At 43.7% G+C, this 23,690-nt stretch overlaps 1 protein-coding gene across 5 annotated transcripts in view; it reads left to right on the forward strand.

Moving 5' to 3' along the window:
* arfip1 (ADP-ribosylation factor interacting protein 1 (arfaptin 1)) overlaps positions 1–23,690 on the forward strand; it is a 175,698-nt gene that overhangs the window by 123,996 nt on the left and 28,012 nt on the right. For 3 of the 5 annotated variants that reach the window (XM_038792002.1, XM_038792003.1, XM_038792005.1), the window contains exons 4-6: positions 2,528–2,623; positions 10,689–10,801; positions 22,187–22,408. In XM_038792002.1, coding sequence (XP_038647930.1) covers positions 2,528–2,623; positions 10,689–10,801; positions 22,187–22,408 — 431 coding nt within the window. The remainder of the gene's footprint in view (positions 1–2,527; positions 2,624–10,688; positions 10,802–22,186; positions 22,409–23,690) is intronic. The other 2 variants (XM_038792004.1, XM_038792006.1) reach the window with 1 other exon arrangement.

Below are 23,690 nucleotides of genomic sequence, written 5' to 3' on the forward strand. Positions count from 1 at the left end.
TCTGAAAGTGAGAGTAAAGAGCTTTCCAAAATTAAACAGATTATCTAAAGAATTCTTGTGTCCCCACAAAAATAAGTTTATAATGTCGTGCTGCAAAATTGCAGTATCAGTGAAAAATTGCAAAGAGCCTTTTTACTCTTTGGCAAGGATCACACTCTAATTTTTTCGAGATACTTTGAAACTGAGCTCCACAGACTCTTCAGCAGAATACCACACAAACAGGAAAATCTTTCTATCTAATCCACTAAAATCCCTGTACATTCACACACCCACCAATACAATTTTTTTTTCTCTTTTTTTAATAAATTTAGAGTGGCCAATTTATTTTTTCCAATTAAGGGGCAACTTAGTGTGTCCAATCTACCTAACCTGCACATCTTTGTGTTGTGGGGGTGAAACCCACACAAACACTGGGAGAATGTGCAAACTCAACACGGACAGTGACCCAGGGCCGGGATCGAACCTGGGACCTCGGCGCCATGAGACAGCAGTGCTAACCACTGTGCCACCGTGCTGCCCTCCACCAATACAATTTAACCATTCACATGCAATCCAATTGATAGGAATATGTGCACAGTTATTAAATTTGCAGGTAATATATCCCCACTGTTGTAGAGAATTCCTGTCTGAAAGATAGTATTAAAAACTATAATAAATAATATAACATTTAAAAATACTTGAGATTAACACCACAAACAAAAAACGCTGAGTCAGTGAGAAATTACATTTCCACACAGAGGCACAGAGTTGTGACTTACAAGTGCTTTCTCACTCGTGGAATTAATTTGCATTTTTACTCGTCCCCGTTTTACATTTCTCACTGACTTTACACTTGTGGATGTATATTGTGTAGTGCACATTTTTGCAGTTACAGAAAATTCTAAAACCTAAATTTACTGTCAATTAATTGCTAAAACTTGATTTATTTCTTCTCCCTGAATGTATGAGCAAGTATCAGCTTTGGCTTAGCAGGTAGTACCCTCACCTCTGAGTTACAAAGTTATGGATTCAAGTCTTACTCTAGAAGCTCAAGCACAAAATTGAGGCTTGAGTCTCCAGGGCAGTACTGAGGGAATGCTCCACTGTTGGCAGGTGCTGACTTTTGGATGAGACATTAAACCAAAGTCTTTTCTGCTTTCTAAGATGGACTTAAAACACCCCATGGCACTATAAAGAAGAACTGGGAGCTATCCTTGGTATCATAGTCAATATTTAACCTTCAATCAATATGACAAAAACAGATGATCTTTTTAATCACATCACTGTTTCTGCTGTGCACAAACTCGCTGCATCATTTCCTACATTACAATAGTGGCTGCATTTTATTGGCTCCAAACCACTTTGGGACATCCCGAAGTCATAAAAGGCATGATATAAATGCAAGTCTTTCTTTTCTTGATTGTGCCTTACGCCATGCCCCCAGGTGTCTGTTTAGTTTTCTCTCATTTTGATACTTTGAGGTGTTTCATTTCTGAAGAGTTGAGATCAAAGTGTTGACGATGTTGATTGCTGCAGAACTGTATGTTCAAGGCGTTGTTTCTCTGACCAGAGGGAAATTGGATATTTTGCACTCCAATACCAAAATAACAACTGTTGGCACTAAAATTGTAACTATCATATTTCTCCGAAACCATTTTTTAGGTGTAGTCACTAATTACAATATTGAAAAATTACTGAAGGTACATTGTACAGGTTTTTGTGGTTTCTGGCTCAACCCTCAGATGTAATTCGTATGCACGCACCTAAACCAGTATTGAAAATTAATTATTTGTCAGAACTGTACACTGGGCTAACAGCATTTCTTAGGTTTTGTTTTTGTAAATTGCATTTGGCCTATATGTGAGTCATAATTGTGCTTTGTGTAGATAGAACCCCTACAGTGCAGAAGGAGGACATTCGGCTCCTCGAGCCTACACCGAGCATTCTGAAAGAGCATCCTGTCCCTGTAACCCTACCCAACCTTTTGGACACTTAAGCGCAATTTAGCATGACCAATCCACCTAACCGGCCCATCTTTGGACTGTGGGAGGAAACCAGGGAACCCGGAGGAAACCCATGGAGACACTGGAAGAAAGTGCAACTCCACACAGACAATTGAACTTGGGACCCTGGTGCTGTGAGGCATGAGTGCTAACCACTGCCACCCCCATATATACCCATATTATGCCCACATTAAACATATTGTGACATTGCATAAGGTCTATATATGGTTTGTAAGAGTTTTGGACTAACAAATAATAATTGGCAATGTGCAGGTTTACTGCAAGTACTTTCCTAGCATCATTATCAAATAGATTATCTGATCTAAATCTAAGATTATTCAATTTGCCATTGAATTTCTTATTTTGTGTGTAATCGATGGATGTTTTTCCCACTTTTAACCAAGGTGACAGTTTTGCAGATCTGTTGGATGGATTTTAAAACTGTTCTGTTAAAACTCTCCTGGATATAATCGCATTGAGTTTGATAATGCTCAATTCTTTGGATGCTTTTGATATTTCTTACCGTTAACCATTGCTATTTTCAGGTACCCCTTTCTTTCCAAAGAGTCCAGTTATGTTTCCCAGCAATGCAGCTGCTACCAGATTGGCTGAACATGCACAGGATGTTTCTGGTCATGCAGGTATTCATGGCTCTGCCTGGAGAAATTATTTTTTTCTCTCAGCTGGCAATACACTAGCACGCAATAATATCACCGTTATAAGTAATTGGTTAATTCCTTCTGATTTGCATGACGCTTACAGGTGCCTCTTGTGCATTGAAATTAATGGACAAATCATACAAAATTACAGTGGCTTTTCCTCTTTCTATTCTCTATTCAGGTTTCCATTTTAACAAGCATGGACTCTTCAAGTTTATCCACAGCTAACGTTTGAAGTGCTTTTGCTGACCTCAAATTCTTGATACTGATCACTTTTTTCCATAGGGAACATTTTGATGTTTCATAGGTCACATGAAATGCAAGCTAAAACCATAAATTGTAAGTGGCTGCTGGAATTTGGCCTCAGCAACGACAATGATGATGTGCACTTTGATCACTGACACATAATTAACAATCATAGTTTTACTCTAATGCTAATCCTATCCAACTGCAAAATCCTTTTAATCTGTGTATAAATGAACTGTAAAATGTCTCATTGATTTTATCCAGTGAGCAATTAAGCAGGAAATAACTAGATTCAATCCTCAATTTGTGCTGCATCAGCTGATTTCAACCAGGAGCTACATTTGACTTCAGCATCCTGGGGTGCTGATGGAAAAAACAGCCTGAATTTCTGGTCTTGATCACAATCCAATCAATGTCCTGCAGGAAAGTGTACAGAGGATTTAGTTTTGATGTCACTCCTTCTGCCAGTCAGTCTTGGTGAGTTCAGCTGCTCTGTTTTTCGCTGAGGATCTTTTAAAAAAAAAATTTAAAGTGCCCAATCCTTTTTTCCCCAGTTAAGGGTCAATTTAATGTGGCCAACCACCTACCCTGCACATCTTTGGGTTGTGGGTGTGAGATTCACGCAGACATTGGGAGAATGTTCAAACGCAATACGACATTGACCCGGGGCTGGGATTGAACCCGTGTCCTCAGCGCTGTGAGGCAGCAGTGAAAGCCACTGCGCCACCGTGACGCCCTTCTCTCTGAGGATCTTCATGAGGTTAAATCAGCCTTTAATTCCCTTTTGTGTGTCAAAAGTTTTTTGCCATTTTGATCTTCTCAAGTTTGGCCTTTTGGGTAAATTCCTTTTTATTAAAATGCTGAAATAATTATTGAATAGTTTCCTTTGGCTTCCAATTTGCTTTGCATTTTTCTGTTTTGGTAGATTTGTTCTGTGCAAACAATGTGTTTGTACAACAAAACTGGGAACTGGTTCGTGATGCGGAGCAGCACCTCAGCACAGGTTCAATTCCGACTTAGGTTATTCATGAAGTCTCCACCTTCTCAATCTTGCCTCTCGCCTGAGATGTTATGACCCTCAGGTTATATCACCACCAGTCAGCTCTCCTTCTCAAAGGGGAGAGCAGCCTATGGTCATCTGGGACTATAGCAACTTTCATCTATGACAACAAAATTGTTGGAATGATTTGGGTTCGTCAATAACGTTTGCTTGATGGAATGTCCCCTTTGTTGACCATCTTGTTTTCCACTGAAATCTGTTTCGCAAAAGCATTACTGCTATTTAAAAATGTGTGCTTTGTTCTTCCTTTCCTCTTTCCTATAAAAGGGGGGGGATTGTTTTGACCTTGATTCTTTACATCTTTCACCTCTCCCAACTTGGAATTTGTTCTGTTTTGTCGCTGTAAACTAAACCAGGAGGGCATGGCAGTCATTTGAAGCATTCTGCCTAAGTTTGTGGGTTGTTCTCATCTCTCCCTTTCACCTTGCAAGATGATATAACTTGTCTCTATGTGGCACTCCACCTACTTACGTTTCTGAGCGTTTTAACACCTAGGGTCTTCCTCACACCTTGATTGGAAGTCCCAGTGAGCCATTTGGACCACCATATTTTTCCAAAGTTTTTGCCTCAGTGCCACAGCATAAATTGTGAATGAATCTGTTCCTCAGAGGAACCTCTTTTTTTCTTCCCTGACAGTAAGACTGAAATAATTTTGTTTTAAGTAATTTATCCCTTTATTATTATACAACATTTGAAGTACTGAGCCATGGACTGGTGGATCATGTTTTTGATTTCCTCGACACCACTGACCTCAAACTCGTAGCTATAAAGCAGTTACAATGGTGATGCAGCACGTTCCCATCCATAACCGTGGAGGGAAGAGTAAAGGCAGTGAATTTGCATTGCTGCTGTTATGCATTTCCTACTGCCTGATTCAGAACAGTAGTCCATCTGACCTTCTGGCTACAATCGGTGTATTCCAGGGGGAAGAACTGGAAATATAAGCTAAGATTCTCCTCTTGCTTTTCAACTCTGTTTTCCAGCCGTTAAAATGAATGGGCATAAAATGACAGGCTGAGAAATGCTAATGTGGACAACCCGGATTGGATTGGATTGGATTTGTTTATTGTCACGTGTACCGAGGTACAGTGAAAAGTACTTTTCTGCAAGCAGCTCAACAGATCATTAAGTACATGGGAAGAAAAGGAAATAAAAGAAAACACATAATAGGGCAACACAAGGTATACAATGTAACTACATAAGCACCGGCATCGGATGAAGCATACAGGATGTAGTGTTAATGAGGTCGGTCCATAAGAGGGTCATTTAGGAGTCTGGTAACAGAAGGGAAGAAGCTGTCTTTGAGTCTATTAGTGCGTGTTCTCAGACTTCTGTATCTCCTGCCCGATGGAAGAAGTTGGAAGAGTGAGTAAGCAGGGTGGGAAGGGTCTTTGATTATGCTGCCCACTTTCCCCAGGCAGCGGGAGGTGTAGATGGAGTCAATGGATGGGAGGCAGGTTTGTGTGATGGACAGGGCGGTGTTCACGACTCTCTGAAGTTTCTTGCGTTCCTGGGCCGAGCATTTGCCATACCAGGCTGTGATGCAGCCAGATAGGATGCTTTCTATGGTGCATCTGTAAAAGTTGGTACGGGTTAATGTGGACATGCTGAATTTCCATAGTTTCCTGAGGAAGTATAGGCGCTGTTGTATTTTCTTGGTGGTAGCGTCGATGTGGGTGGACCAGGACAGATTTTTGGAGATGTGCACCCCTAGGAATTTGAAACTATTAACCATCTCCACCTCAACCCTGTTGATGCTGACAGGGGTGTGTACAGTACTTTGCTTTCTGAAGTCAATGACCAGCTCTAGTTTTGCTGGCATTGAGGGAGAGATTGTTGTCGTTACACCACTCCACTAGGTTCTCTATCTCCCTCCTGTATTCTGACTCGTTGTTATTCGAGATCCGGCCCACTATGGTCATATCATCAACAAACTTGTGGGTGGAGTTGGAACCAAGTTTTGCCATGCAGTCGTGTGTGTACAGGGAGTAGAGTAGGGGGCTAAGTACGCAGCCTTGGGGGGCCCCGGTATTGAGGACTATTGTGGAGGAGGTGTTGGTGTTCATTCTTACTGATTGTGGTCTGTTGGTCATAAAATCGAGGATCTAGTTGCAGAGTGGGGAGCCAAGTCCTAGGTTTTGGAGCTTTGATATGAGCTTGGCTGGGATTATGGTGTTGAAGGCGGAGCTGTAGTCAATAAATAGGAGTCTGATGTAGGAGTCCTTTTTGTGGAGATGGTCTTAGGGATGAGTGTAGGGCCAGGGAAATGGCGTCTGCTGTGAACCGGTTGCGACGGTATGCGGATTGCAGTGGATTAAGGCGTTCTGGGAGTATGGAGATGATGCGCTTCATGATCAACCTCTCAAAGCACTTCATTACGACTGAACTCAGCGCCACTGGACGGTAGTCATTGAGGCACATTGCCTGGTTCTTCTTTGGCACCGGTATGATAATGGACTTCTTGAAGCAGGTGGGGACCTCGGAGTGGAGTAGGGACAGGTTAAAGATGTCCGCGAACACCTATGCCAGCTGGTCCGCACAGGATCTGATTGCACGACCAGGGATCCCGTCCGGGCCCGTCGCCTTCCGAGGGTTCACTTTCAGGAAGGCCGATTGACTTCGGAAGCTGTGATGGTGGGTATGGGTGAGTTATGGGCTGCTAGGGCACTTGACAGCGGATTGTTGGTTACCTGCTCGAACCAAGCATAGAATGCATTGAGTTCATCGGGGAGGTGTGCGCTGCTGCCGGAGATACTGCTTGGCTTCGCTTTGTAGCCCGTTATGTTGTTTAGTCTTTGCCACAACCGCCAAGAGTCTGTCTGTGACTCTAACTTGGTTTGATATTCTCTCTTGGATCTCAGATTGCTTTGCGGAGGTCGTACCTGGATTTCTTGTATAGGTCAGGGTCGTCTGATTTGAACGCCTCAGATCTTTCCTTCAGTAAGGAGTCAATCTCGTGATTGAGCCATGGTTGGGGAACGTACGTACAGCTTTCTTTGGCACGCAGTCATCCACACGTTTGCTGATGAAGTCTGTGACGATGGTGGCATACTCATTTAAGTTGGTCGCTGAGTTCTTAAATGGACCAGTCCACTGTCTCTAAGCAGTCACGTAAGAGCTCTTCTGTTTCCTCGGACCAGCACTGCACGACCTTCTTAGCTGGATTTTCCCACTTGAGTTTCTGCTTGTGTGCCGGGAGAAGCAGCATCGTCTTATGGTCTGATTTCCCAAAGTGCGGTCGGGGGATGGAACGGTAGGCGCCCTTGAGTTTTGAGTAGCAGTGGTCAAGAGTGTTGTCGCCCCTGGTGGGACAGGAGATGTGCTGGTGGAATTTTGGCAGTACACTCTTGAGGTTGGCCTTGTTGAAGTCTCCGGCCACGATGAACAAGGCCTCCGTGTGTTCTGTTCCGTAGTTTATAATTGTGTACAGTTCGTCCAGCGCCTTCCTCACTCCTGCCTGGGGTGGGAAGTAGACCGCTGTGATAATGGCTGAAGTGAACTCACGTGGAAGATAGTATGGGCGGCCCTTCACGGTCAGGTATTCCAGGTCCAGGGAGCAGTAGGTCGCCAGGGTCGCCACATCCAAACACCAGGAGGAGTTTATGAGGAGGCACACCCCTCTACCCTTTGCTTTGCCTGATGATGCCGTGCGGTCCGCCCGGTGAATTGAGAAGCCATCAGGTTGTATGGCAAAGTCCGGTGAGGCGGGGGTGAGCCATGTCTCTGTGAAACAGAGCACACAGCAGTCTCTTACTTCCCTCTGAGAGGTAAGTCTGGCGTTAAGTTCATCCAGCTTGTTTTCGATCGCTTCGATGTTTGCCAGGAGTATGCTGGAGAAAGGGGTCTTGAAACCACGTTGCTTCAGTCTAACCTACAGACCGCCGCGTGTCCCTCCCTTCCCCGGTCAGCGGCTGCGGCTGGATGATCCGATGGGAGACGTCTGACCTTGTGGAAGGTAGGTGGTTGCGTCTGGCAGTGTCCAGGGCGCTGGTTACGTTTCTGGGGTCGCGTCTGGCAGGATCCCGAGCGCTGGTTGAGGGGTTGCTAGGGGTGCGATCCGGGTGGGTCCCAGCGTTCTGCGGGCATGGGAATACCTTGCAGCGCGTTCGGGTCCTCGCACGGGGTCTCCGCCATTTTGGGGGTCCTGGGTCGTGGGCAGGGGCCTCCTGAGGCAGGTTGGGCTGAGTCCCGTGGTCTGTTTCCTCCATGAGTGCTCCTGGGGTTGGGTTTTAAAGTAAGCCTGGTCAGGCCTCCACGTGGATTTTTCTTTCTTCCATCTGCAGGTAGGTCAGGTTTCTGGTCAGGCCTCTCCGGGTTGGGGGTCTCGTGGGTCGAGTTGGGCCGGTCTCGGGTTGGTTTGGGAGTCTGGACCAGGCGATCCGGGGGCTGGCGTCGGTGGGAGGAAATGTTATTAGATATATATAAACATTTACGAAGCATAGGGGCAGCACGGTAGCATGGTGGTTAGCATAAATGATTCACAGCTCCAGGGTCCCAGGTTCGATTCCGGCTTGGGTCACTGTCTGTGCGGAGTCTGCACGTCCTCCCCGTGTGTGCGTGGGTTTCCTCCGGGTGCTCCGGTTTCCTCCCACGGTCTAAAGATGTGTGGGTTAGGTGGATTGGCCATGCTAAATTGCCCGTAGTGTCCTAAAAAAGTAAGGTTAAGGGGGGGTTGTTGGGTTACGGGTATAGGGTGGATACATGAGTTTGAGTAGGGTGATCATTGCTCGGCACAACATCGAGGGCCGAAGGGCCTGTTCTGTGCTGTACTGTTCTATGTTCTATAACTGAAACATACAGGATACTGCAAGGCCTGAATAGAATGGATATGGAGAGGATGTTTCCACTAGTAGGAAAAACTAGAACCAGAGAGCACAACCTCAGACTAAAGGGACGATCGTTTAAAACAGAGATGAAGAATTTCTTCAGCCAGAGGGTGGTGAATCTGTGGAACTCTTTGCCGCAGAAGGCTGTGGAGGCCAAATCACTGAGTGTCTTTAAGACAGAGATAGATAGGTTCTTGATTAATAAGGGGATCAGGGGTCATGGGGAAAAGGCAAGAGATTGGGGATGAGAGAAATATCAGCTGTGATTGAATGGCAGAGCAGACTCGATGGGCCGAATGGCCTAATTCTCCTCCTGTGTCTTATGGTCTTATGATAAATATCAATATAACATGTGCTGCTGGATTTGCATTTACAGAGCCATATTATCTGCTGGAGTCACTTTATATAAACAGAAAAGCAAATATGCTTATTCATAGTAAAATGATTCCTAATTTTATTACTTTAAAAATAGGTAGGAACAAAGATTCTATAGTTTTATTTTTTACCAGCAAAAAGCTGCTTGAACTGACATTCATGCCTTTGCAGCATTCTCTTTCCGCTGTTTAGTCAGCAGCGTCTAGTTTGCACTAAAATCATGTGGTGAGCTACAACTGAAACATATTGTCATGCTGAGGTACAGATATAATTAAGTGTGCCTTTATATAATTTACTGGCATTTGTCCATATTTCTATTGTCATTACCGTATTTTATTGATGTAGAGAAAGTGACCAGACTAGAATATAAAAAGATAGTAGTTTTGCTGCTGTATCTGTCCCATCTCCAGTTGGTTCCCATGCTCTCCTCCTCACCCCCAGTACCCCTCCGAGCCAACAACTTCCATTTGACTTGTGTTCCTTGGTGTTAGCGTGTCCCTGATGCCTCGCCCACATGACCGTCATTCTCCATAAGCTTTAACAGAACCAGGAGGCTATGTGACTATAGTGCAGTCACAAGACAAACCTGACCCTGCCCTCAAATGATGTCCACATATAAACACTTCCAGCAGGATTCGCTGGGTTATGTTTCCAGAAAAGGACTCAACCTTTCATCTTAATATCTCCAGCTTTGAGATTATGTGCCAACTTGAATTTGCCACTGATAAACCTGGCTGAAAATTAATTTAGTACAGAATGAGGATTGAACTGGTACCATCCTGGTCTGTGGTAGCTCAGCACAGTTATCACCTAGTATAACGAGTCATTGGACTAAATAAAATTAGCAAATGGTGACTTTCCATTATACCAGAGTGTGACATTTTTGAACATTCCTGACCGTAAGTCTGATGAAAAGAAGTACAGCAGCGATGCTTTTTATAACATCCGAAGAACACACATTGCCATTATGGTTAAAAAATACCTGCTTAAAAATAACCATGACACAAGTCTGTTTATCCATCATGGTGAGGATGATGAATTTGGATTTTCTTTCTGGAACAAACCTTAAAAGGATACTCCCAAATAAAGAATCATGATGGCCTTATTAAGTATTCATTTATTTATTCATCCCTACTCTCAATGGATTAAAAATATGTGGAATTTTAAAATGACCCTGTTAATGATCAGGTTTTGGGCAGGGTTTCCATCTTTATTCATCTTGAGGTTAAAGCACTTTAACTGTTCAGCCACAGTTCCAGTATTGCACTTTGTTCACGACTAAAACAACACCATTACTGAGCTATACATCCACCTGTAAGTTTCACAATAGGAAGGTGAAGTTGATTGAAATGGTTACCTAATGAAGGTGGATTGGAGAAGTTGTTCTATGCACATGTTTCTTGGCTCTGTTTTTGCTCTGTCACCATGATTCCTTACAGTCTTGTTTAATCCTAGTTTATTTGTAGGTGTTCATTCTTGAGCTTTTTGTGTGAAGTGTATTTAAATACTCACTGTATATGTCCCTTCATTTTAAAAACAGGCGGCCTGAAGAGCATGCAGAGTGGTCCAGTTGTCATTTCAGATGAGATATCTAAGAATATTGCTCTTGAAAAACTTGAGCAGGTGAAAAAATGGAGCATAAGCACATACAAGGTACGTGCTGTGAAGTTCTTTTCCATATATTCGCAGCTGGAATATAGCATACAATTGTTCAATAAGTGTGCAGAAAATGGCTCCTAGGTATTATACTACAAGGTGTTGGCTATGTGGTTTATGTTACCGTCTCATACTGCTGAGCTATTTAGACATGTACTTTGTAGCCACCGATGCTTTTAAATGTCAACTTTTAAGGAAGTTTTGGCAAGACTAGCATTGTTCTTTCTCCAATATCTTAGTTCTATGGTGTTTATATGCAGTTGAGGAAAATAAATTTAATTTGTTTTTCACATTCCTTTAACTCAAACTGCAGCTGCCAACCCACCTCACGTCTTTGGGTTCTTGGTTTTTCTCTCACCATTTGCAAGCCAATGAAAGTAAACCAGTGATCTGCTGAAAACCCCACTTATTGCTATTTTTGAGCCAACAAATCTCAGCGAAATGACACCTCTGTTATTAAGTCTGTTCTACACTGTCAGTATGGTAATCTTTCTTACTCAGTTTCAATTTATTTCATTATATATCCTAGTACATGTCACTAAAGCCCAACGGTATTGTTAAATACATCCTGAAATATTTATGATTAGTTATTTTTATAAGTTCACAACACAGGTGGGAGTATGGTGGAATTTTAAGCGATGCACACGGAGCTGATTAATGCAATGTTAAGCAAAAAGTTTTATTTTATTTAGCGCCATTCGTAACCACTCCTATCCCATTTATTAGCCTACATGATGCTGTAGCTCACTGAAATATTTGAAAAGGCCACGGCTTTCTTGTCATTGAGGAGACATTTACATGGGTGGTAGAACATGATTCCGAGATTACTTTATTCTGCTAAATTACTCCAATAAATAGTATTGCGCAAGGCATTACTCATTGATTAGCTAAGGCACAAAAGGCTTGGGGAATTGATGAAAAATCTTTTCAAAGTTTGGTTATTTTTTTCTTTGGCACAATCCTCTGACTTGTTCCTTTTCATTACCACGACCAATGGAAAATTAATATCCAATCTCATTTCACTATTGACATTGAGTTTGAATTCTTTTCTATTATTTAATGATGTGTCCATTCTTAATTGCCTTTTTGAAGTTGGTGGTCAGTCACCTTCTTGAACTACAACAGTCCATTGGTGTAGGTATACCCACAGTGCTGTTAGCAATGGAATTCCCGGATTTTGACCAAGCAATAGTTCTAAGTCAGAATGGTGTTTGACTTGAAAATGAAATGAAAATCGCTTATTGTCACAAGTAGGCTTCAATGAAGTTAATGTGAAAAGCCCCTAGTCGCCACATTCCGGCGCCTGTCGGGGAGGCTGGTACGGGAATCGAACCGTGCTGTTGGTCTGCTTTAAAAGCCATCGATTTAGCTGAGTGAGCTAAACCAGCCCCAGACTTGAAGGGGAACTTATCAGTTTTATGTTTCCGTCTGACTGCTGCTCTTTAGCTTCCAGGTGGTAGCAGTGACAGGTTTGGACGGTGCTGTTGAAGGAGCCTTGGTAGTTTCTGCAGGGCATATTGCTGCCACTGTGCACAAATGGTGGCGGGAATTAATTTTTTTAGGGTATTGGATAAGGTGCCAATCAAGCAGGCTGCTTTGTCCTAGATGGCGTCAAGTCTCTTAGTTGGAGCTGCACTCATCCTGGAAGTTAAGAGTATTCCATCCCACTTCTGACTCGTGCCTTGTAGATGATGGGCAGGCTTTGGAGAGTCAGGAGATGAGTTACTCACTGCAGATTTCCCAGCCTGTACTCTTGCAGCCACAGTATTTAAATAGCTGGTCCAGTAAGGTTTCCAGTCAATGGTAATCCCCATGACATTGATGGTGGGAGTTTCAGCAATAGTTCAATGTTGAGGGCAGGTGGTTAGGTATTCTCTCGTTGGGAATGGTCAATTCTTGGTCTTGTGTTTGGTGAATGGTTTTTGCCACTTTTCAGGCTAAACCTAAATGTTATCCAGGTTTCGCTGCAACCAATACAGACTGCAATCTGAGGAGCTGCAAATAGTACAGAATACTCTGCTAGGAATCATACAGCGAGTAACTCACCGCCTGACCTCCCTAAAAGCACTGTGGGTGTACCTACACCTCAGAGACTGTAGCGGTTCAACGAGGCAACTCACCACCACCTTCTGAAGGGCAGCTAAGGATGGGCAATAAATGCTGGCCTCACTAGCGGCACCCACAACCCGTAAATATATATTTTCTAAACTTGCCTAGCCTTTTTTGTTGAAAACACATTGCAATATTTATAGTTCTAACCAACAGTTACTATTTCCGACTTTTGATGTCTCCACCCACGTAATCCTCGCATTATTAAAGCTCGTGGCTTTATTATCCTGTCAAATGTAACTCCCCTATCTCTGCGACTTTATAGTCTCTTTGTTCCAAACATTGTTTATTGTTCTGCAAAGGCTCTATTATCTTACTCACACAATGAATAGAATATGATTAAAGTTACCTGCCTGGTGATCCATTTCTCACCTTTAATCTTTCTTTTCCTTTTGTCATTTCGGCAATAGTATTCTGATTAACGAACAGAGAAATTACTTTGTATTTTTGGCAGTACCTGTAGAGGGAGAAGCAGTTAATGTTTCAGTTTGATGACCTTCCATCAGAACTGAGAAGTGTTAGATATGGGTTTGATTCTGGCCCTGGGTCACTGTCCGTGCGGTGTTTGCACATTCTCCCCGTGTTTGCGTGGGTATCACCCCCACAGCCCAAAATGATGTGCAGGGTAAGTGAATTGACCACGCTAAATTGGCCCTTGATTGGAAAAAGAAGAATTGGATACTCTAAATTTATTTATTTTTTAAATCATGCAATGCCCTGACTTTGAAAGTCCCATCCTTGTTTTCAAATTCTTCCATGGCCTCACCCCTCCACAATCTCAAACCCCACAATCCTCCAAGATATCTGCACTCTTCCTAATCATAATTGCTCTAGCATTGATGTCCATGCCTTTAGTTGCTGAGGCCCCAAGATCTGGAATTCCTTCCCTACACCACCACGTCTTTCTACCTCCTTTGAGACACTTCTTAAAACCTACCGCTTTGACCAAGCTTTTTGATCATCTGATCTAATGTCGCCTTGTGTGTCTCCATGAAATATTTAACATTATAGTTGCTCCTGAGAAGCACCTTGGAAAATGTCATTGAGTTGAAGGTGCTATACAACTAGGTTGTTGTTGCTTCATGTATAATTGCATATGTTTAAAATTAAGCTGTATGGTCCAGTCTATTGCTCTAACATATCCTTTCCCAAGACTTCAAAACTGTGATTTGTTATTTCTCTTGGTCCTTCCTTTACCTCCAACTTTTAACATCCAATATAAAAGCATAAAATGCTAGAAATACTCTTAAAATTCATCAACTTGAAATGTTAACTTTGTTTCTATCTCCTCGGATGCTGGCTGGGCCTGCTGTCTTTTTCCAGTATTTTCTGCTACAATTTCAGATTTACAACATTTGTAATGTTTTGTTTTTGTTTGAAAATCCAACCTTCGAATCACCAATCGCTGCTTCTGACTTCTCTTTTCAGTATTGGTCATCGTCTGAATTTATGGACCTTGATACTTTGATTTCTCAGTGTAAAAATAATGCATGTTATACTTCTGCGTCTAAAAAGTACATCTGCGGAACGAACAAGTATGAACAAGATAGCTCCACCCAGTCTATGTTGGAGCCCAGATTATGGCACCAGCATACGGCTATGAGGACAGACTGACAAAATGAGTAGCCTGAATAGCAATTACCTTTAGATTACAAATCCGACAGCGACATTTTCTGAAAATTGATTGCTCATTAATGTTTTTCTATTTTGCATTAAACTGAACCTGAAATATTGTATGAAACTAAGTTTCAGGGAAAATGGAAACCTGATCATAAGTTTTATAAATAGGTGTCACAATATATTGATGAAACTTGAGCAAGTAAGATTTAACATATTACAAGATAAGGATCTTGCCAAGTCAATTACCATATCATCCTGCTTCAAAAATCAACTATAATTAACTTCGCTGTTGAGATTTATGTGTTCACACCTGTCTGGTGACTTAACGAATGCCTTTATTCAGCGGCAACTAAACAGAATATTTTTGGGAATTAACCATTATTTATTCTTTTGCGGTACGTGGGTGTCGCTGGCTAGGCCAACATTCATTGCCCATCCCTAATTGTCCTGGAGAAGGGGAATGATTGAATGAGCAGTTGTACACACCATCAACCAACAAGGTAGAGAATGCGCAAGTTTGATAATTGTGCAAAAAAAATTCAACAGTGTAATATTCAATTAGGCAGCCAATTTGCTGAGTCACAGTATTCTGCTGTTATGAAAGATCCAGAACGTCAGTAAAGCAAGGTTGAGTGGGTTGAAAACATGACCCCAGTTACAGATCCTGTGTTTCACTCACATTATTGATGGTGACAGATTGTGGAGATAATCAGGGTCCGCTCCTTGCCATTGCTGCTGAAGCATTGAAGAGATTACTGCAAATTTTCAGGAGTCTTTCTCAGCAACAGTTTTGTGTGCAACAGCAGCCACAGTACGGTGCTTCTAATTATTTCACAGTAACTTAATTGCAGTGTTAATGTAAGCCTACCTGTGACAATAAAGATTATTATATATATTGTTATAATTGGGTGGCATGGTAGCACAGTGGTTAACACTATTGCTTCACAGCGCCAGGGTCCCAGGTTCGATTCCCGACTTGAGTCACTGTCTGTGCGGAGTCTGCACGTTCTCCCCATGTCTGTGTGGGTTTCCTCCGGGTGCTCTGGTTTCCTCTCACAAGTCCCGAAAAACGTGCCTGTTAGGTGAATTAGACATTCTGAATTCTCCCTCTGTGTACCCAAACAGGTGCTGGAGTGTGGCGACCAGGGGCTTTTCACAGTAACTTCATTGCGGTGTTTATGTAAGCCTACTCGTGACACTAAAGATTATTATTATTATATATTTATATTAAATTAATGATAGTGGGCAGGGGGGAGAATTGTTAATACTCTGCGGTACCTATTTTTAAAAACAAATTGGAAATTCGCATATAAACATTGGAACATGGTGCTTTTTAGGAAGTGAAAATAATTACTTTCAGCTTTTTTTTTAAATGATTGATGGTTCTCATTTATTCCTTTCTTTTCCATCTGCCAACTCTGCCTCATTCTAGCATGGCTAGAACCTTCTGGACATTCATGTCAGTGGAATCTACGGTCCTGCCAATGACCCATCTCCCCCCCCCCCCCCCCCCCCCCCCCCCCCCCCACCCACCCACCCACGCCACGGGTTTCATAGTGCTGAGGGGTGCATTAAACAGGAAACCCCATTGGCAAAGGTGGGGCCAGAAGATCCCACTGCTGGCCAATGGCAGGCCACCTCCCACAGGTTGGGTGGTCAATTCAGCCAACGTGACTTGTGAGCTTGAGTAAATTTCTGAATGTGAATCTCATGCCAGTATAAACCTTGACAAAGAACCAGAAAATGCTGAAAATACACAGCAGGCCAGACAGCATGTGTGAAGAGAGAAATAGATTTAATAGGCCAAATCTTTCAATCAAAGTTGGAACCCTCTGGTTTCAGTAAAGAAAATTCTCACTTAAGGCACTTTCATAGAATCCCACAGTGCAGAAGGAGGCCATTCAGCCCATTGAGTCTGCACTGACCATCTGAAAGCAAACCATACCTAGGCCCACTCCCCCGCCCTATCCCAGTAACCCCATAACCCTGCCTAACTTGCACATCTTTTGGACACTAAGGGCACTTTAACATGGTCAATCCATATAATCTGCACATCTTTGGACTGTGGGAGGAAACCGGACCATCCGGAATGCACCCACAGACACTGGGAGAATGTGCAAACTCCACACAGACTCTCACCCAAGGCCAGAATCGGACCCAGGTTCCTGGCGTTTTGAGGCAATACTGCTAACCATTGCCATCGTGCCTCTAGCTGCTGTACTTAGAGTGTAGATTTCCTAAAGCTTCTTTGAAAATCTATGCAGAATGGCTGGGGGGGGGGGGGGTGTAAGGTGGCAGCTGGGTAGGGTGGTGAGGTCAGTTGGGTCAAAGTTGTCTGGGTCAGGGGTGTCATGGTGAGGCCAGGTCGGGGGATTGAGCAGGGGAGTCAGCTGGTGAGGTCGGGTGACTTGTCGGGAGGGTGAAGTCAGTTTGGGTGGGGTGGGGGAAGAGTCAGGTGGTGAGGTTAGGGCAGGTCAAGTCTTTGGAAGTTGGGGGCAGGTGGGGAGTCAGGTGGGTCAGTTGTAAAGGGGTAGGCGGAGTGGTCGGGATATAGATGGGGTTGTAAAGGAATAGAGGGTGGTGAAGGAGAATCACTACCAGCACCAGCCTCAATAAAGCGGGAGCAGTTGTTATGCACTGAATGGGTCATACATCGCCATTTCAGCCAGCTCCAGTGTGACTCCCACTACAATGCACCTCTTCCCCTCTCCTTTCAGCATTCTGTAGGGCTGTTCCCTTCGCGAATCCTTTTCATTCCTTCCCATCCCCAAGCATCTTTCCATACAAGTGCAGAGGTACAATACCTGCCCTTTTACTCCTCCTTTCTTACAGTGGGATCTTTTACAACCACTCGCGTGGGCAGGCCAGGGGGGCCTCAGATTTAAGATCCAAGAGTTAGTTGTGCTGTTTTCAATTTGTATTCTGCATTTGTTACTCATGCTGCAGTCTTCGCTACGTTTGCATCCCCTTGTTTTTTTTTTGATATTTTTTATTTAAAATAAATTTGTAACATTTACAGAGAGAAAAAAGGCCATATGCAAAGAGCCTTAACATAGTGAAAACGAACAGTTGGAAAGAATAAACATGTTAATAAGGCACTGCCCCTGTCAGCTCTGTTTGTCCATGCCACACGTGTTCAACTAAACTAACGTCCTCCAGCTCCCGCTCTCTGTCCAGGCTGAAAACAATCTTGGATAAAACATTACAGTACAGGATAATTTAACAAACCACCGCCACACAAAAGCTCTGAGCGCCCAGAGTCCTTTAGTTCAAGTCCAGCTTCTTTTAATAAAAGTCCACACCAAGTCAGAGCAAATTAGGTTAACAGACTGCTGCCACTTGACAGTATTGAAAGAATTAAGTGCCCGTTAATTCAAGTCCAGTTTCTTATCTTTAATGAAAGTCCAAACCTGTTCTGATGTCTCAAAGTAGTAGTGGAGTTCCTCAAACGTTACCCAAAGCTTTGCAGGATACAGCATTCCAAACCTCACCTCCTTTTTGTAGAGGGCTGCCTTTACCTTGATGAATCCTGCACGCCTCTTGGCCAGCTCCGTTCCCAAGTCCTGGTAAATGCACACCTCGCAGTTCTCCCATCTGCTGCTCCTCTCCGCCTTGGCCCATCGCAGCACATGTTCCCTGTCAGCAAGCCGGTGAAAGCGGACCACCAAGGCCCTCGGTATGTCGCCCGTCCTGGGCTTCCTTGCGGAGGCTCTATGCACCCCATCCAACTCCAGGGGTCAAGGGAAGGCCTCCTGTCCCATCAGCGCCTCAAGCATACCCGTCACGTATGCACCCACATCCGATCCCTTGCAGCCCTCGGGGAGGCCAATGATCCTTAAATTTTGCCTCCTGTCTATGTTCCCCAGCTCTTCAAGCTGCTCCTGCATCCTCCTTTGGCAGGCGTTCAGCTCCTCCACCTCGTGCTCCAGCTCCGTTACTGTGTCCGTCTGGCTGGAGAGCTTCACCTCAACCTCCCTGAGCGCCTTCTCTTGGACCGCCTGTGTCTGACCATTTGGTCCATTACCGCTCTCATTGGGTCCAGCGTGTCCCTCTTCAGTTCGGTGAAGCAATTCCTGAAGAACTCCATCTGTTGCTCCCTTGGCCAGTGAGCCTCTGGTCCCTGCCGTCCGCCATGATTTCCTGCCCGGTCTGCGGTCCCCGCTGCTCCCGCTTCGATCCTTGCCGCTCCACTCGACTCTTTCTGGTCCAGCTGTCCATATCCTGGGGGGAAGGCCTCTTCCCTATCGTCTCCTCCGCCGATTCAGGTCGCCAGGTCCCGAAAAGGTCCGTTTGCCCATTGCGGGCAGGAGCGATCCGACCTATGACATGCTTCCTCGAAGGCACTACCGGAAGCCATCTCCTTCTTTTGTGATCTCTATTTTGTATAAGAGTATACAAACTCGGAGCAGGAGTAGGCCATCTGGCCCCTCGAGCCTGCTCCGCCATTCATTGAGATCATGGCTGAACTTTTGTGGACTCAGCTCCACTTTCTGGCCCGAACACCATAACCCTTAATCCCTTTATTCTTCAAAAAACTATCTATCTTTATCTTAAAAACATTTAATAAAGGAGCCTCAACTGCTTCACTGGGCAAGGAATTCCATAGATACACAACCCTTTGGGTGAAGAAGTTCCTCCTAAACTCAGTCCTAAAGCTCCTTCCCCTTATTTTGAGGCTATGCCCCCTAGTTCTGCTTTCACCCGCCAGTGGAAACAACCTGCCCGCATCTATCCTATCTATTCCCTTCATAATTTTATATGTTTCTATAAGATCCCCCCCGTATCCTTCTAAATTCTAACGAGTACAGTCCCAGTCTACTCAACCTTGCCTCGTAATCCAACCCCTTCAGCTCTGGGATTAACCTAGTGAATCTCCTCTGCACACCCTCCAGCACGTCCTTTCTTGGGTAAGGAGACCAAAACTGAACACAATACTCCAGGTGTGGCCTCACTAACACCGTATACAATTGCAGCATAACCTCTCGAGTCTTAAACTCCATCCCTCTAGCAATGAAGGACAAAATTCCATTTGCCTTCTTAATCACCTGTAAACCAACTTTTTGCAACTCATGCACTGGCACACCCAGGTCTCTGCACAGCAGCATGTTTTAATATTTTATCATTTAAATAATAATCCCTTTTGCTGTTATTCCTACCAATATGGATAACCTCACATTTGTCAACATTGTATTCCATCTGCCAGACCCTAGCCCATTCACTTAACCTATCTTAACCTCTGCAGACTTCCAGTATCATCTGCACTTTTTGCTTTACCACTCATCTTAGTGTCGTCTGCAAACTTGGACACATTGCCCTTCGTCCCCAACTCCAAATCATCTATGTAAATTGTGAACAATTGTGGGCCCAACACTGATCCCTGAGGGACACCACTAGCTACTGATTGCCAACCAGAGAAACACCCATTAATCCCCACTCTTTGATTTCTATTAATTAACCAATCCTCTATCCATGCTACTACTTTACCCTTAATGCCATGCATCTTTATCTTATGCAGCAACCTTTTGTGTGGCACCTTATCAAAAGCTTTCTGGAAATCCAGATATACCACATCCATTTGCTCCCTGTTATCTTCCGCACTGGTGATGTCCTTAAAAAATTCCACTAAATTAGTTAGGCATGAGCTGCCCTTTATGAACCCATGCTGCATCTGCCCAATGGGACAATTTCCATCCAGATGCCTCGCTATTTCTTCCTTGATGATAGATTCCAGCATATTCCCTACTACTGAAGTTAAGCTAACTGGCCTATAATTACCCGCTTTCTGCCTACCTCCTTTTTTAAACAGTGGTGCCATGTTTGCTAATTTCCAATCCGCCGGGATCACCCCAGAGTCTAGTGAATTTTGGTAAATTATCACTAGTTCATTTGAAATTTCCCTAGCCATCTGTTTTAGCACTCTGGGATGCATTCCATCAGGGCCAGGAGACTTGTCTACCTTTAGCCCCATTAGCTTGCCCATCACTACCTCCTTAGTGATAGCAATCATCTCAAGGTCCTCACCTGTCATAGCTTCATTTCCATCAGTCACTGATGGAAATATATAGTCTTCTCCACACTGCCATCCTTATCTGGTCTGGCATACAGGTGACTCCAGATGCTCAGCAATGTGGTTGACTCTTCAATGCCCTCTGAAATGGCCAAACAAGCCACTCAGTTCAAGGGCAATTACGGATTGGCATCAAATGCTGGTCTTGTCAGCAATGTCCACTTCCCATGAAAGAATAGGGGGAAAAAAAAATTTGGGTCATTCAGCTTTGCTGAATACCTTGGTTCAATATGATCCCAAGTTTCTGGTTACTTGCCAATTACATTATCCACCTCATTGATAATCTGACCTCAGCCTCTGTTGAAGTCCAAGAGAAGCTGAAGGACAGTACCACATCTTTCAGTTAGGTACCTTACAGCCTTCTGGATTCAACATCGAGTTTGATAGTCAGAATATAATCTTTGCTCACATTTTTTTCAGATAGAAAGAGCTGGCAATGATTGTGCTGTTAATATTGACAGCTCCTCTAGACCCATCTGTTTTTCAACTTGTCCCATTGTGTCCCCTTTTGTTGCCTTGCATCATCACTCTTTTGTGATTTTTTTTCTCTCCTATTTTTTAAAAAATAAATAAATTTAGAGTACCCAAATCATTTTTCCAATTAAGGGGCAATTTAGCGTGTTCAATCCACCTACCCTGCACATCTTTGTGTTGTGGGGGCGAAACCCACGCAGGCACGGGATGAATGTGCAAACTCCACACGGACAGTGACCCAGAGCCGGGATCGAACCTGGGACCTCAGCGCTGTAAGGCAGCAGGGCTAACCACTAGGCCACCGTGCTGCCCTGTGATTTAATCTCTCCTGCTGCCCACTCTATCGCAGATCTTACTTTCCTTTCTCCACTCCCTGCCTTTTTTCTACCTCTGCTTGCTCACAACCTGAAATGTTAACTGTTCTGCCTTGGCTGATCCTGCCAGACCAGCTGAGTCATTCCAGCATTTTCAATGAACACTTCAGCTTTCCAGCATCTATAGTATTTTGTTCCATATAGACTTTGACAGACTTTACAGCTGAATGCAGCGATGGTGGTGGTGATGAGCGCTGAAGACAATGGCTTTGATATTGTTTTCACCATATTTTTTCCTGCCTCTTGGAGCTGTTCAATTTTGCACATGTATACTTCAAATGCTCTGGCAAACCCCTCAGTACTCTGCCAAAAGTGACAATCAGGAAGGGCTACACTAGAGGTTTTTTCTCTGCCTCCTGGTAGCCTGCAGTATTGAAGCCACTTGTGCCCCAGCTTTAATCAATTAACTTGACACACATAGGAATTTAACTTGAAACCTTTGCCCTATATGCCATTAGTGCTATACTGATCCGCAGGAATTTTGTTTGGATGTTCTATCTGGTGAGTAATGAATGATCTCCTATTTTCATTAAATCAGTTAAAATGCTGGTAACCAGCAGGCATTGGATCTACAATCACTGTAACTTTGAACCCTTTGTTTTAAAATAAACACATTCTCTTTTCACTAACATTTCCTCCGCGATTTTTTTGTATTTTGGTAAAAATTTAGCCTGCTTCCTCCATTCAAAATGTTTGTGTTCTCTGGCAAAACAAGTTGTTCTGTAATTTTTGGTGCAGTGTACGCGACAGGTCCTTTCTGAAAGGTTGGGTCGTGGTTCAAAGACTGTGGATCTGGAGCTTGAATCACAGATAGAAGTACTAAGAGAAACCAAGAAAAGGTATGAAAATGTCCTGCGACTAGCTCGACAAATGGCAACACAGTTCTACCAGGTGGTGCAGACACAGCGGCAACTTGGGGATGCTTTTGGAGAACTTAGTGTGAAGTCTCTTGAACTCCATGTAAGTAGTCTGCTTACGTTTTAAATCTACTTTATGATTATACTTTTACTAATTTAACATATAAACGTAACTCCTCAAGAGGGTGGTTTGATTGCGGGTGTTATTAAGGCACTAATGAGCTACACTATTGAGTGATAGCGTGTACAGTTTGCATGCAAAACTTGCAGTATGACAGGAATTTCATCTCAGCAAAAATAAGCTGGAACATGAGTTGGAGGTTACATTACGTGTGGGAGGTCTTTTATTTAAATTAAGGCATGCTTCAAGCTTTCAATTCCAATTTGCCCATTTCCTTGCTCTGAGCTGTCAGTTTCAAGGTGCATCTACAATCAGTCAACTCAAAGCATGCAGGGTCTACTCCAGCTGCACTTCCTTTATACTTCATGGAAGTCAGACAAATTCTCCTTTAATCTGCTACACAGAAACCCGGAGGCTGCTGCGCAGGCTGTGCACAGGTTGCCCCCTTTCAGTTGCTGCATGTGTGTGGCGACACAAACAATTTAAAGGGTCGCCGCGCTTAAAGTTTTCCCTGCACAACAAATAAAATCAAAAGATACATTGGTTAGGCCATTGGTTACGTCCTGACTTTTTCTTACCTGAAATTGGATGAGATTGTGGTAGAAATGGGACATGGATATCTGTTTTAACCCCATGATTTCCATCCTCCACTCCTGCCTGGCAACTGCCCCTCCGTAGATGCATATGGGAGTGGCAGAATCTGTACATTCCCCTCCTACCTGTTACCACCAGTCCCCCAGTCAAAGGTGATGGTCAGCCTGCAGAGTGATAGTGATACCCCTAAAGTGCATTCTTAGAGGAGTGTAGTAGTGGCCACCCTCCTATCTTGTCCCCACTGAGGTACATGTGTAGAACTCAAGAGAATTGTGCCAAAAACATACTGTGAAGAAGAAAATCTAACCCTCTCTATAAATATGTAGCTATGTTAATTGTAAACCGGATCAGGGCCAGCTACAATGTCAGTTGACTGAACTGGCCTTCCAAATGTCTTTTTTCCAGCTCACAAATGAAAACAGCCCCTTTATACACCAGACATGCATCTGTTATTTACCATCAGGAGATTGTAAGGAGAGACTTGGTCTAAGACTAAATTGACGTTCAGATAGGTTCTTGTGGTTGGGATTTTGCAACTGTTTCTCATTTGGTATGATTTGCATGAACATTTATATAATTAACAATAAGAATAATGGGCTAGTTATCATGATCTAACGTTTACTATCACTCATGCATAAACACTGGGTGAAATTTTCAGGGCCGCTCGCCA

The sequence above is a fragment of the Scyliorhinus canicula genome, chromosome 3 (assembly GCF_902713615.1).
Source record: "Scyliorhinus canicula chromosome 3, sScyCan1.1, whole genome shotgun sequence".
Taxonomy (NCBI): Eukaryota; Metazoa; Chordata; class Chondrichthyes; order Carcharhiniformes; family Scyliorhinidae; genus Scyliorhinus; species Scyliorhinus canicula.